Genomic DNA, 14,936 nt, shown 5'->3' with positions numbered 1-14,936 from the left:
CTTTTTCCTATTTAAATTCTTAGTCATGTGTAAACCACCATTCTTGCTTCAACAAAACTTGTCCTTTTCTATGGTGCATTATTTGCATGCATTTTATTCTCCACCGACTCTAATTTCAACTTCTTTTGTGCATTGCAACATAATACAAAATATGGGTCTATTTGTTTCTTACCCATTTATATACATGTAATAAATATATCCTAAGCAAAACTTAGTTTATGAGAAAATGGTTTCAAGAACCCTCACTTGAGGTAAACCAATGTGCAAGGCTTACTCATATATAAAGTGTTCAAATTTTTCCTAAAAGTTGAAAAATGAAATGCATTCATTATTACAACTGAAATGTTATTTTTTTTTTCTTGTGTCTTGAATGTAGTTTGATGCACAAAGAATTAAAGTACATGGATCATGGAGCATTCAATTTCAGTGACTTTTGGTCATCATCTAAACTAATTAATCTAGCCATTTAAAAACTTTGGTACTTATGGGTGGTCCTCACTTGCAGCATAAAATTAAATTGTAACATAAAGTAATTGGACTCTATGTTGACAAAATCACTCTTGCACTTTAGTAGTTGTTGTGGGAATTTGGGAGCCAACAAGATGAAGTCAAGAGTTTCCTCTTAAGGGGACATGGGAGAATAAATTTAAAATTGACATTTTTTCTTCACATATTTTAAATGTGAAATATTAAGCACACTTTTTGGGAATAAAATATTAAAGATTTTGGGAAAAGAAAATTGTCTAAAAAGATATTGAAATTTATAATATCATTAAGCAATGCTCGAGAAATGAGAAAGCATGAAAGCTCTTGAATCCATAAGGAATATAATGTAAAGGAAAAAGTTGGATTACTTCTCACAATGTCTTGCTATATCAAGTCAATTAACCTAGGGTTAGGTTAAGCAAAAACAAAATGGATAAGAAAAAGAATGATAAATTGTAATTTTTCTCCACTTTAATTCTTGATCCAAGATTTTAGATTTCAACTTTTAAAAAAAATCTAGAATTCTTTATTTTTTATGGTATTTTAAATAAATAGGTTAAGTCTAGGAATCAATTGAACAAAAAAAACACATGCAAATTTAAGAGTTAGGTCAAAGATTTTTTTTAAACTCACACAAAGAGGCCAAAATCACAACTTTAGTATTTAGCTATAAATAAAAAATAAACACATGATTGAATGAGGTGTTAAATTATGGAAATGTATGTTTGGTGGTGATAGTAAGAGTTGTATTTTTGCATGGTTGATTATGGAGCTTGAAAATGGAGCCTAGCCAAACCATTGTAACCAATAAAGAGTATTTTAGAAGGAATTTTGCCAGTTGTTGTTGACGTACCTTTCACATGCTTTCTGATCCAACCCATTTCTTGTTAACCGACAACTCAAATAATCAAACCACACATTGCAACCAAGAAAATCTCATTTTTACCTTAACTTCACAATAACTACTTTAAAACTGTTGGTAACTATGATCTTTAATTGATTAATAATGTAAAAGATTTTACACTCTTAATGCATGATAATCATAAAATAAAAAATTGAGTATAAAATTGTGTTAAGCCAAAAGTTAAAAACTAATTTATTATAGATAAAGTGTTTTGATTGGAGGCAATGGATCTGTAGGAGTAGTGTTAAGAGGTGGCCATTGGAAGCTGCTTCTATGATTCTCCTTATGATGGGACCAAATATGCAATGAAAGAGATAGTTGTAATGAAAAATGTGTTATGGAATAAGTAGAGGGGCAGTGAAAATGCTGAGCTGAATTTAGCATGAGATGTGGACCATGGTAGTGAAAGCAACATGTCAATAGCAGATGTGAATAAATCTTGCATTTCATTTTGTTATTTTCTTCTGAGTTTTTGATACTATCCATGTTTTGAAAGAGATGGGGAGGACTGGCAAATGGCTTAGGAACTTGTTGACAGCGAAGAGAGACAGAGAAAAAGAGAAGGAAAAATGTGGTACCAAGTGTTTGTTAAATGGCACAACAGAGAATCCAACCACTCCTGCTTCTTCATCAACAACAACTACTACAACAACAACCACTCCCAAGGAAAAAAGAAGATGGAGTTTCAGGAGATCATCAGCTTCCAGGGAACTGAATCTTGAAGAATCTGGTGTCAATGCCTCAGTGACAGTGCAGACAACCACACCAGATGTTGAGAATGATCAAAGGAAACATGAGGCTGATGTTGCTATGATCTGCTTGAATCCTGATTCCAATATATCATCAACAAGTATTCAAGAGACTGCAGCCATTCAAATTCAGTCAGTTTTTCGGTCCTACTTGGTATGTTGTGTTATTTGGAGTTGTTTGGTTTGAAAAAAAAAGTTTTCTCTTTAAATTTTCTTCACTTTTCTGGGAGGCTAATATTGGACTTGTGTGAGTCTGTGTAGAGAACTGATATTGGTATGTGGTGTGTGTGACTGATACTTCAATGTTTCTGTAACAGGCAAGAAAGGCACTGTGTGCTCTTAGAGGAATAGTGAAGTTGCAGGCACTGGTGAGGGGTCACTTGGTGAGAAAACAGGCCAGGGAGACACTAAGATGCATGCAGGCTTTGGTCATAGCACAAGCCAGGGCTCGTGTTCAGAGGGCAAGGATCGTTTCAGAAGGAAAGGTTCACCAAAATCTTTCACCCTACAGAAGAACCACAGAGGACAACTTCATGTATAATGTGAGTTCAACAGAAGGATGGTTTCTTGAAATTTTAAGTGAAAATTTTCTGATAAGCATTGGTCTTTTCAGCTTAAGGTAGTAAGAAAATGATAAACTTTCATTTTGAACTGGAGAAACATTTTGTAACACATAAACCATAGCACAGACACAATATAGAGTTGCTTCTTTTATGTGAAGAATATATTGCAATGGTGAATTTGGAAACTAAATTAATTTACTCTGGCCAAACAAAAAGAAAAAGAAGGTAAATAACAGTAAGTTTTTGTGTTGATTGATATAGAATGTGGTTTTTGTTCATCTAGGAAATGGAAAGTGGTTTGGAATTGGAAGAGAATGCCAAGATTGTTGAGATGGCTGTTTGGGAAGCCAAAGCTAACTTGAGAGGCAGAAACAACACAGTTAATCATGAACTTTCAGATCATAGATTTTGTGCATATTATTCATCAAATGGTTCATACTCAAAAGAGGAAAACTGCAATGCATCACCTGCACCATCAACACTGACAGAACTCAGTCCAAGAGCATACAGTGGTCATTTTGAGGAGTGTTCTTTCAGCACAGCACAGAGTAGTCCCTATTACTGCTCAGCAGTGTCAAGAGTGGACAACACAAAGCTACCTTTTGCCTTACCTAAACCAGCCTACACAGAACCCATGTCCTATGACTACCCTTTGTTTCCAAACTACATGGCCAACACAGAATCTTCAAGGGCCAAATCCAGATCACAGAGTGCACCAAAGGCGAGGCCGGATTCGTTTGAGAGGCAGCCAAGCCGGCGAAGGGCTTCAATGGAAGGGAGAAATGTCCCAAGGCCAGTGAGGATGCAGAGGTCATCTTCACATGTTGGTGTCACTGCCCAAAACTACCAATATCCTTGGTCAATAAAGCTTGACAGGTCCATAGTCAGTGAGTGTGGCTCTACAAGTACAGTGCTCACAAACTCTAATTACTACTGCACATGATCTGATGTGAGTACTGTTACCAAGCAAATCTCATGTGACATGTTTTCACCACAAAATTGAATTGATAGTGCAACACAAAAACAACTCAAAGAACCATGTGTAGTGACAATAATAGTCTTACATAAAGGCTAGGTCGTGTCACTGAGTTTGTTAATACTATTTGATCAGATAAGGTTTAACTATTGCTTGTTTTGGCTGCAGCCTCATGGATTTTTTTTCTCTACAACAAAGGTATCCTTTTGCAGCAAGTCCAAAATTTCAGAGTTCATTCAACTTTTTAGACGTTAAAACATATAACAGACTCTGCATTTACAAATTCAGGGTCCTAGCTTGTAAGGGTTTTTTTATTTATTTTGAGTTGAAGTTCAAAGTTTGAAGATTGTTTTCTTGTATTTACTGTGTTGTGTATTACTCTACGAGAACACATTCTAACTCTGTTTGTGAACTGTGTATAAATTTTACAAAGTGGGATATTTCCTAACAGCAATTACATTTTTATATTTTACAAGGTTGTATTTGGACATGATTCTTCATAAGTATAAGTCATATCAAAACTTGATAGCAAAATTAAAGAGATGTAGCATAGTGTCTTGTGCACTTTAGAAGTTTCATGTCTTATTCTAAACTTGAAGCCATTTAGGAGATAAGATTAAAAGTTGAAGTTATGCAGAAGTGTTGTTATAGCAATATTATTATAAGTTGGAGCCATGTTGCTTAACACAAGATTTGGATAATGTATATAGCACATGCAGCTATACAAATGGACACATTTATTTAATATAAACAAACTTTTGAACTATTTGGTATTTAAACTATGAAATAATGTAAAATTAACATGGGTTATCAAAGGAAATGTTTATCAATTCTCCAAAGATACGTTAATATATACAAACAAATTAAATATATAAAATTTAAAATTTAATATATACTAATTTATTTGGTAGAATCATTAACTCCTTAATACATACCTCAACTGGTTGAATTATAAATCCAATTCTGGTAACATTAATAAGAGTTTTTTTTTTAAATAACACTAGAATACAACATTTATAGAAAATATATATATCATCACACTATAACTAGGAAACATTTTTATTTAAAATAGAGTTTAGTGACCAGATTTTATTTCCATAAAACATTAGACATATCTTTAAAAATTAAAATACTCTTTAAAAATAATTTTTAGATTTTGGAGTGAATGATATCTAGAAAATAATATTATCATTTTTAATTACGGTAACATCGGATGCAACAATGATAATTTGACTATATTTATCCTCGAAATACAAATTCATATTATTTATATTTTTCATTGATTGATTCTTGACAATTCTTGACAAATTCCGATAATATATATATATATATATATATTTGTAAAAAATATACAAAATTAAAAATTTAAATAAAGGAAACATAATAATATTAATTATTTATAGAAGTATTTTGTTTTCTGCCAAATAACAAGAAGTTATAATTACATAAATTAAATTGATATATAATTTTCTTTCATGTAAAACCATGTATTTATTTTATTCATTTTTCTTCTATTTTATAAAGCGATGAACATTTTATTTACGATAAACTTTAGATTTATGACAAAATTGAACTTAACCTTGTAACCATGTTCGTATATCTAAGTAACAAAATCAGGAATGGAGTATCCTTCCACATTATTTGAGACTATTAACAGATACCAAAGATCGATAGGAAGCATCTATTTAGTACAGACACTGACATTGATACGAATATAATACAAAAAAACGTATAATCTCTAAAATATAGGATATGAAAACACAAATCTATATATTATATAATTATAAATTATATAAATTAACAATAAAAATATATATACACTAAGTATGTTTCAGTTGTTTTTCATAAATGGTTCAAAAGAATTTATTCTTTATTTTTATTAATGTTTTTATTATTTTTAAAATTATTTAAATCTATGCTAGAATTGTCAAAAATCCAATAAATATTTTTTGAATTAAACACTTTACCAATATGGATCCTATGAGTATCGTTGTCCGATACGTGTATCCGACACGAATACATCATTTAAGAAAAGAAAAGTGTCTGAACTTCGTATCAACTTGTAATACATCATTTAAGTAAGCATTTTAGTTTAGGGTTGAGCAACTTGTACCAAGTTTTTGCTTATCTGATAATTCTCCTAGCACTTTGATTTCCTCTTTTGCTCATACCAGTAACGTTTGTTTTTCATTGATCTGAATCTGATAATTCTCCTAGCACTTTGATTTCCTCTTTTGCTCATACCAGTAACGTTTGTTTTTCATTGATCTGAGTGACCCACATGAATGTTCTTTTGTGATCACTAGTCAAGAACATGAACCTCATTTGAACCAAATAAATGACACAAATTGGGTGTTGACAGACATGCCTCCAAATAAATGATGCCAACCATTATGACCAAACCATGAGCTCTAACACTGTTACTTTTTTTTTTGTTTCCTAATCCATTCAAATATGAAACAAACATGTTTATATTTTGCAGGGAACCTGAATTGTCATTATATTGCGAAAATTAGAAGAACTTCTTAATCCTACAATGATATTTAATACCAGAAAAATATTTCTGTTCCAAATTTGAGTAATCTGAGTGATTATGTTATCTTAATTCATGTTAAGTAGTCCTATGATCAGTTCTTTTTCATACTGCAATGTAAAAAAAATGTTTACTATCTATCAATCACAAATCATTATTACACGACTTTTGGGTTATATATACATACATACATATATATAATGGTTTGTGATTGGTAGACATGGTAAACATTCTTTACACTATCCATGCACCATTTTCTTCTACAAACAAAAGAGGATACATAAATAAATGGTTGATCTAAATTTGGAAATCCACCACCAAATTCAATATTGATATTTGAACCACAAAAGCTACATATAAAATATCTATGCTAACTGCTTGAATACTTGCCTTGGCAAACCATAGAAGTACAAACAAACTAAAGGCCAAAGTTTCCAAACCTCAAGAACAGGCAATTGTGAAAAAAAGTACCAAAAGTGAAACTCCTTGATGGCTTGAATAATTTAAACTAATTAATAAATAATAGATGGATCTAACAAAATTATGAAGCACACAAGCTTGCCAGCATTTGTCACATCACATCCCAAGAACACAAACAAAAGATCACCAAATTTCATCTGTATTTGTTGAGCAAGCAAACCTTCATGTGAGCCTGTCATTTTTACCTTCCGAAATAAATATACACCAAGTATTAATGAAGTACACTAAGATTGGGGCATCTTTTCTTTGAATAACCGGGGAAGAACTTCATGAACACCAATGTCCAAACCCTCTGGATCCCTGAAAATAACAAACAATATATTTATAATTTGTTAATCTCTAACAGCAGTAGCGCATGACCTATTAAAAATGAGTTAAAATAAGATTGAAATTTTGAGGAATTACAATATAAAATAGTTTTACATTGTCATCCAATCACAAATTCCTATAGACTTGTTTGGAAAAACTTCTCCATAAGCACTTTTAATAGAGAAAAATAAGAAGAAATGAACAGAACTTTTCCATGAGCTAAAATTAGCTTATGCACAAGTTTAAAATGAGAATTAGAGAGGCCATATGAGAGAATTTGTACAGATTAACATGCGCATTAGCAAATTTTAGCTTATGAAGAAACTCATTCCATTTTTAAACATAAAAATTACTCTGAAGTTCAAATTTATTTGATAGAAGTCAAAACTATTAAATCTAGCCTTTTTGAGAGCTCCTTCAAGGCTTTCTTCATTAGAAAAGATAGCTTTTTTTTCTTAAAACTTTGTTTGGGTCAATTTCTTTTAAGGGGAAAAGAGAATAAATAAAGCTTATTAGAAACAATTATTATAAGCATATATCCTCGTAATTAGAAAAAAAAAACACTTGATACTTGCAATATCACCCCCATAGGTTGTTACAAAACTTATATTCATGTAAATAAGTGTATGCAAGAGATAGTTGGAGAGAAACCTGCACAATATCTGTCCCTTGTCAATTGAACTAGGTATGAAAAAGAGCTTTCGCAGAGAGGGTGACTCAAATTGAACAAAGAAACCATCACTGTGTGCATGTTTCCACTTTCTTGATCCTTGGCCCTTCCAGACCTGCAGGTATAGAATATAATTAATATGTTCAGCAGTCATTTAGAATTAGCAATTCTAAAATACACATGAAATTGAGGTTGTAGGTTGATCTGTCAGAAAATGAACATTGACTATATATATTCACATGTTGAAAAGAATAACAGATGAAGTATGATATTAACATGTATTTTGCCAATCAATAAACCAGTACAGCCCCAAAAAGAACTGTGTGAACAGAATAGCTCCGAGACAAATTTAAAGAGAAATAACTAAAAGAGTCCTAGATATAAACGACCACACAGGAACTTGGATTTCTTTTTACAAAAAAATAACAATGGTATCACTTGATCGATGTAGTCAATATCCCACCTTGCACCTTTAATTTTGTATTAACCTAAACAACCCAAAAGGAGAGAAATTGAAAGAAAGAAAGCTAGAGGATAAGAAGGGATGGAAAGGCAAGTAGAAAGCTATTCAAAGGCTATTTTGCAAATTTCACACACCTTGAAACCTAGGAGTGAAATTATGACTTCTCTTCACTTCCCTATTGAAGATGTGATATGCCTCAAAAGTACCCCTAAACTTTGTAATAAAATTTCCCATTTAACTTGAACTTCTTAACCATTTACAGTATGTGATGTGGAAGTCTCAATGTTCAATGCTTTAAGAAATCAGAAGTTACCTGTGGATAAGCAATAATGTTTTTGGGAGTTACCAAGCAGGCTGCTTTGGAGAAAGACTCCTCTGCGTACTGCCTAAGAAATGAAAAGCAATTGGCGTGCGTATGTGGTGATTCAAAGGCCTGCCAAATAAGATGAGAACAATAAAAATATTAAAACTCATAATAGCATACAGGGAAGATTTTAGAGTTGATAATCATAAGTGAACAACACAGGCCGGCTAAATAAACATGAATACTAAGCATAAAGTCTATGCAAGATATCCAAGCAAGGAACCATGATTATAATTGCACAAAGACTTAATAAGAAAATGCATACCTTATCAATATTCACAACTGGGGCATACTTATCAGTCTGTGTCTTTTCCGTATCCAGAAGAAAGTAAACTCTAGCATCCACCGTAGATGTTTCAAGCCATGATTTTACAGCAGTCTCTATAGTCTCAACAACGAATGAGAACAAATGTTTCCAGCATTCTTCAGATCCATACTTCTCCACCTGTATGGAGATCATTTTAATTCTCACAAAGGAAACTTTAAAATGATACATGATTATATGGAAAAATGAATTATTTCACATCCTTATATAAATATCAATAACATGAAATCCAAGTTAAAGGAAACTTTTAAAATAAAACATCTAGAAACCAAGATACAGAAAGAAGGAAATAAATATACTTCCAACATTCTCAGTTCATTTTTTAAGGTGTTTTTCTCTGTTTGAGAACAGGAGTCTATGTTGTTCATTCAGTTGATAACTAGTGAAAATCTCATATCGACTAGAGATAAGGCTAAATTATAGTATATAGGTGAGTGTAAACCTCGACTTATTTAGCTAGTTTTGCGATGTTGAGTTAGGCTTAAATTTCATTTTCTTAATATGGTACCAAGGTCATTCAGAGTCTATCCTAGTCAAGTTAGTTGGATCTCGTATCATTTGCTATCAAATTTCCCCTAGTCCCATGCTTGAGATGTTTACTCCTTGGCGTGAGGCAGTGTATTGAACATCAACTAGAAATAATACCAAATTATAGTATACAAGTGGGTGCAAACCTCACCTTACAAGTCGATTTTATAAGGTTAGGTCAATTTTAAATTCCACTTTCTTAAAATCATGGTCAAGTTTGTTAGGCCTATATGTCACCCATTATCGGGTTCCTCCTAGTCCCGCACTTGAGATGTCCAGTTTTTGGCTTCAAGGGGTGTACTCGAGATCTCATATTGACTAAAATAAGGTCAAATTATAATATATAAGTGGATGTAAACCTTACCTTATTAAGTTGGTTTTGTGAAGTTAAATTAGGCTTAAATTCCACTATAGTGATTTTTATGGTCAGCCGCTCTGCATTGTTATTTGGGATTCATAACTATGAGGTTAGCCTACACAAGTATAGTTGTGCACCGAATTTAATACTTTTGACTCAGAATATACACCATTCCAAAACTTTTGCTTCTACCTCTATATATTTGTTCCCCTTTTCTACTGTATTTCTCACTCCTTCTTGTCTCTCTTATAGAATACCTCATTCCCTTCTCTTTCTCCCATACCCTTTCCAAACCATATATTAATTAATGCAAAAGAAAAGCTAAGAAAGCACATACTTGTTGACCACTCCTAGTTACAGATTGAGAATACATGTATACTAACCATTTCAGATTTGAATGTATCTAAATGTTTAGCCACGTCAACATTCGATCTCATATTCTCCACTTCTTGTGCTCGCTTGCTATCTTTCACCAGTTGGTTCATTCTCTTTATCTTTTTTGATACTTCTTGACTTTGCGAGTTATACTGCAATGCTATCTGAAAGGCAGCTAAAGCCTACAAACAAATATTCACACAAGCGTACACAGTAAGATCAAAATCCAAAATCAAAGCAGAACAAATAACTTCCAATTAAATTTAAGCAATAAGCTATTGAATTCATACATCGTCATATCGTTTCATGGCTTCCAATATGCTTCCCTTCCTGAAATATCCCTGGAAGTGTATTCAAGCAGCATCACTCCAAACTGTATTACAAAGGTTCAGACAATCATATATTAACAAAAGTAGATAAACATTTACCTTTTCCCATTGGGGTTTTAATTTGATTGTCATCTCAGCATCATCAAGAGCTTTATTAAGCTTATCCAATTGCAGCAATGCTGCAGCACGATTACTGGAAGACCCCAAATAAACAGAAGAAACTACATCAGGAGTCACGACAAGGTTTATGCATTGAGTTCACACGACATATCTTATGGGAGGGAAAAATTACAATCACAATGTTCTTGTTTTTTTTTGTTTGGGGAGAAAATGAAAGGAAAAGAGAGAAAAAATTCATCCAAAAACAAAAAATAAAACTTCTATTTCTATACAGTTTCCCTTGAATTCAAATTTTCCCTCCCCTCACTTGCTTCCTCAGCACCATATCAAACAGACCATAAAGCTCAGTATATTCCACCCTGCTAATCAACACAGTCTTAAGCTCAGTATCTTTTTTTCCTATTTAAGAGCTCCAGCTTAAGCCATAATATCGATCTAACTCCAATCCAAACAACACACATGGTCATGCCAAACTGTCACTAAAAGACTAAATTTTTTAAACTCTGATAATATACTGGCAATAAAAACTGACACTTCACAATCTATATAAAAACTGAAAGCTCCAACTAAAATAATGATAACAAAAGAAAAGAAGAAACCCTTTTGTGATTTCAAGGGAAACAAAATAAACGAAGAGAGAAAAGCAGAATGCTGAAGCAAAGTTTGAAACCCACAAATTGAAAGAAGTGAATAATGACACCCAAATGAAAAAGGTTGAAAATTTTGAAAGAAAAAAAAAGGTACCTATAGAGAGTAGGGTTAGAAGGGTCTTGCTTGATGGCTTGAGTGTAGAGTGCAGCAGCTTTGAGATACTTTCCTGACTTGAAAAACTCGTTGCCCTGATCCTTCAGAGACATCTCCGAACCTGAACCTTCTTTCGTTTCTGCCATCGATGATCTTTTTCGTTTTAACCTTAAAATCTGTGATTCTGCTTCCTAAATGATGTCTATAGGGTTTACCACGAAGATGTTTGTTCCTTCCAAAACCTTTTTCTATGGTTATATGTTTTATTTCATACTCAAAAATAGCCTAAATTGTCCCTTTCCTCTCTTATCTTATTTTTTATATTTAATCTATTGTATTATCTTTTAAAAAAATAACTTAATCTTTTATGTTTTAAATGTGTTGAATTTAGTTATTTATCAGTTTAAAATTAATTTCTTTTAACATCAGTTAAAATTTTAATATTTTTTAACAACAATTTATCTTATACTCATAATATCATAATTAATTTAACTTTTTTATATTTCATCTGAGGTTGAATTCAGCTTCTTTATTCGTGTCTAAAAATAATGTTAAGAACTTTTTTTATAATCATAATTTATTTCATTTCCAAAATAAATTAAAGATTTGAATTGAAGATACAATGTGCTATCACTCTGGATTTATTTTAGCATTTAACCATCTAAAACAATATTGATCCATCGAATGATAAGTTTTAACCAGCATTATAATATTTTATTTTATTTTATTTTAGCAAATTGAAGACTAATAATTTACTATTATCATAAGTAAAATATATATTAAAGTGATTCGTGAAATAAAATTTAAATTCATATTTTTAATTATATGATATCCATGAATTAATAATCATACACAATTTTCTGGAAACTGACGAGTTTGAATATTTAATTTGTTCCGCACTTTTTTTACAACATAATAATACGAAAGTCCATAACACTTTAGATTCAAATTTTTATAATTATTTTTTTTTACAAGTACTAGAAACAAATTTCTTTCTAAAAACAAATTTCTTTCTTATTGTAGACTTAACTTCTTCGTCGCTTTTGGATTCCCTTTTATTAATCCTCTGAGTTTGGTTTGTGAAATTTTTGTTTAATAAATTGAGTCTTTCGATAAATTGTTTTTGGTTGGACTCTATCTGCTCTTTCATTTGATCTCTTGGTCTTTAATCTCGGATTCCTCTCATAGGTAGGTATGTGTACTTGAAAGGCCCTCTGATATTAAAGTTAGAATCAGTTTTAAACAATAATTAGATAAAATTCACTTTACTTATCTCTTGATTTGATGACCTTTTTATTTGACTTTTATGACCTTTTTAAAGTGTTTTCTCATTAAGTCCATAACTTATTTGGGCATTTTCCCTTTACACATATCTTTTACAAAGTACACACCTCATCATTTGGGCCTCTTAATGCTACAGTTATCATTCTTAGTATTATTTATCAATTTTTCTGTTAATTGAGGTCCAATCTTACGGTTCAAGGACACCTCTCGGCTGGGCTTTCGGCCCACATAGTTCAATTTTAGTCACAGTATATTAATTATGTTACTTCTAAATCTTAAATCATAAATTTTAAATTTTAAATCTTAAATCAATTAATATTATTTATAAAAATAAAATAAAAAAATAATTTAAAAAACTAATCAAAATAAATAAAATTAAATATGTAATTAACTTGTATATTTTACTAACGAAACACTGTCGTACCTCAACTATAAATATCAAGGGTTATATGAATGCAAGATTAAGATTTAATAAAAGCATATTAAAGTATTATAAATAGATGGTGTTATAAAGGTATAAATTATTTATTTATTATTTTAATTATTTCATAGTGTCTTTCTAGACACACCCACCTATTTTCTTGTTTTAAAGAATGATATATGTTACTTTTTTTGGATCAAGTTAACATATTTTATTATCATTCATCAACTAAAATTTAAATGTGTTTCTAATATTTAAACAACTAATTTACATTATTTTAATATTTAAATTTATCTGTGATTTTTTTAAATTGAGAGTTTAATTATTATTTCGCGTTTTAATTATTTTATTGACTATATGATAACTTGTTTATTCAATTATGTCATTAGTTTCATTATTTATTTATTTTATTTAAATTTTTATGAATACGATTTGGCATTGTTATAAATTTTCATCTTAAATTAATTCAGGTCGATGAGGAGATAAATAAAGTGTAGCAAAATTGTTTTCAGGATTTTCAACCTGTCAAAATGTTTTAGGTGCACAATTTCTAGCATTGTTAGCAAAAACTTTTTATCAAATTTATATATATATATATATTACGAGGTAGTACATTATATTAAATTAAATTAAAAATGTTCAATTTCACAATAACAAAACCACTAAATAAAAACTAATTTATAAAAATAATTATTTATTAAATTAATTAAATTATATATTATTTTTTAAATATTTTTTTATATTTAAAGTATTTTTTTATTATAATAAATAGTTTTTAAATTAGTATTTAATTAATTATTTTTTAAATTTTTTATTTTGTGTGATTAACATTACTTTATTTTGTAAGTTGGTGTTTATAATTTTAACTTCAAATAGCCTTTTCATGGGAAAAAAACTAATCAAAGTATACTGTAAAAGCGAAGTGAAACCTTTTCAAAGAATAGATTAAATGTATAATAAATTTTAAAGTTAATTTTTATTTTTAAATACTATAGTGTAACATGTTTGTTATTCCTTAAAAGATGTTATAAAAAAATGTTAAAATAAGGAACTTCATTTTAAAGTTATGTATTATTAAATATATTCTTTTAAGGAAAAAAAAACTCCTAAAATACACTCAACAATATACATTCTAAAAAAATCATCTGTATTTAATTAATTCATAAACACAATCATAAAATATTTATTTAAGTAAGTAAATTTTTTACCAAATAAACACTATGCTTTTTAAACTATTTTTTTGTCCATTTTTACACTCTCCATGTATAAAGGAGATTTTTGCTCCCTCTTTTACAGGTAAACTTAACTAACATGGATCATTGAAAAAATAAATACCTTAAATATAAATAATTTAATAAAGATGTCCAATAGAAGAAAAAAATATCCAAAATTTTGATCAATTATAAAATTGATCTCATTTTATTATTATTCTATTAAAAAACCATGATGAATCAGGTTAACCCGTGATTTTCAGTCCATTTTAATAACTTTATTTAAAATACTAAAATCTATTTAAAACTTAACTAATTTGAGCATTTTATGAAATGTTTAACTATTTTTTTTCTAGATTGGAAACTTCCACAATTTTACCTTAATGGCCATTTTTTTAATTTTAAATGTAATCAACTAAAGCAATTTAGGCAGATACCACACAATAATAATTATATAAATGATAAATACCTTATTTGTTTATCTTTCCTTTATAGTGTAACAATGATATATTAACTACATAAAAAAAATAAAATATGCTTTTTTAAATTTAAAATGTCATATTCTCTTTCAAATAGTTGTCAATTGTTAGATATATCATTTTATTAAAAGAGGTATTACATTTAATACATCCCAAATAAGATTGTTTATAAAAAAATATTTATTAAAAAAAAAAATCCCCATTACATCTAAATTAATGTAATTTACTTACATCATTATGCATAAGCCTATATAAAACTCCAATA

General features: G+C 29.9%; 2 protein-coding genes across 3 annotated transcripts; one reads left to right on the top strand and one right to left on the bottom strand.

Annotated features, from left to right (window-relative positions):
- Positions 1-1,323: 1,323 nt before the first annotated feature.
- Positions 1,324-4,126, top strand: LOC137827553 (protein IQ-DOMAIN 19-like). 2 transcript variants are annotated; one of them, XM_068633740.1, is made up of 4 exons: positions 1,327-2,293; positions 2,457-2,681; positions 2,986-3,651; positions 3,847-4,126. In XM_068633740.1, the coding sequence occupies exons 1-3, from the start codon at positions 1,889-1,891 to the stop codon at positions 3,643-3,645; spliced, it is 1,290 nt and encodes a 429-aa protein (XP_068489841.1). In that variant the 5' UTR covers positions 1,327-1,888; the 3' UTR covers positions 3,646-3,651; positions 3,847-4,126. The 2 variants fall into 2 exon arrangements, with proteins under 2 accessions (XP_068489840.1, XP_068489841.1); XM_068633739.1 differs by having other exon boundaries at positions 1,324-2,293; positions 2,986-4,126.
- A 2,387-nt stretch (positions 4,127-6,513) lies between these two features.
- LOC137827552 (U-box domain-containing protein 70) lies at positions 6,514-11,576 on the bottom strand. Its single transcript, XM_068633738.1, has 8 exons — positions 11,277-11,576; positions 10,512-10,605; positions 10,374-10,424; positions 10,092-10,265; positions 8,763-8,942; positions 8,447-8,566; positions 7,652-7,785; positions 6,514-6,991 (listed from the first exon to the last, which is right to left on the bottom strand). The coding sequence occupies exons 1-8, from the start codon at positions 11,420-11,422 to the stop codon at positions 6,916-6,918; spliced, it is 975 nt and encodes a 324-aa protein (XP_068489839.1). The 5' UTR covers positions 11,423-11,576; the 3' UTR covers positions 6,514-6,915.
- Positions 11,577-14,936: the final 3,360 nt, after the last annotated feature.

The sequence above is a fragment of the Phaseolus vulgaris genome, chromosome 7, assembly GCF_000499845.2.
Source record: "Phaseolus vulgaris cultivar G19833 chromosome 7, P. vulgaris v2.0, whole genome shotgun sequence".
Classification (NCBI taxonomy): domain Eukaryota; kingdom Viridiplantae; phylum Streptophyta; class Magnoliopsida; order Fabales; family Fabaceae; genus Phaseolus; species Phaseolus vulgaris.
The sequence above is the reverse complement of the archived record's forward strand: the minus strand, read 5'-3'. Positions and strand labels throughout refer to the sequence as shown.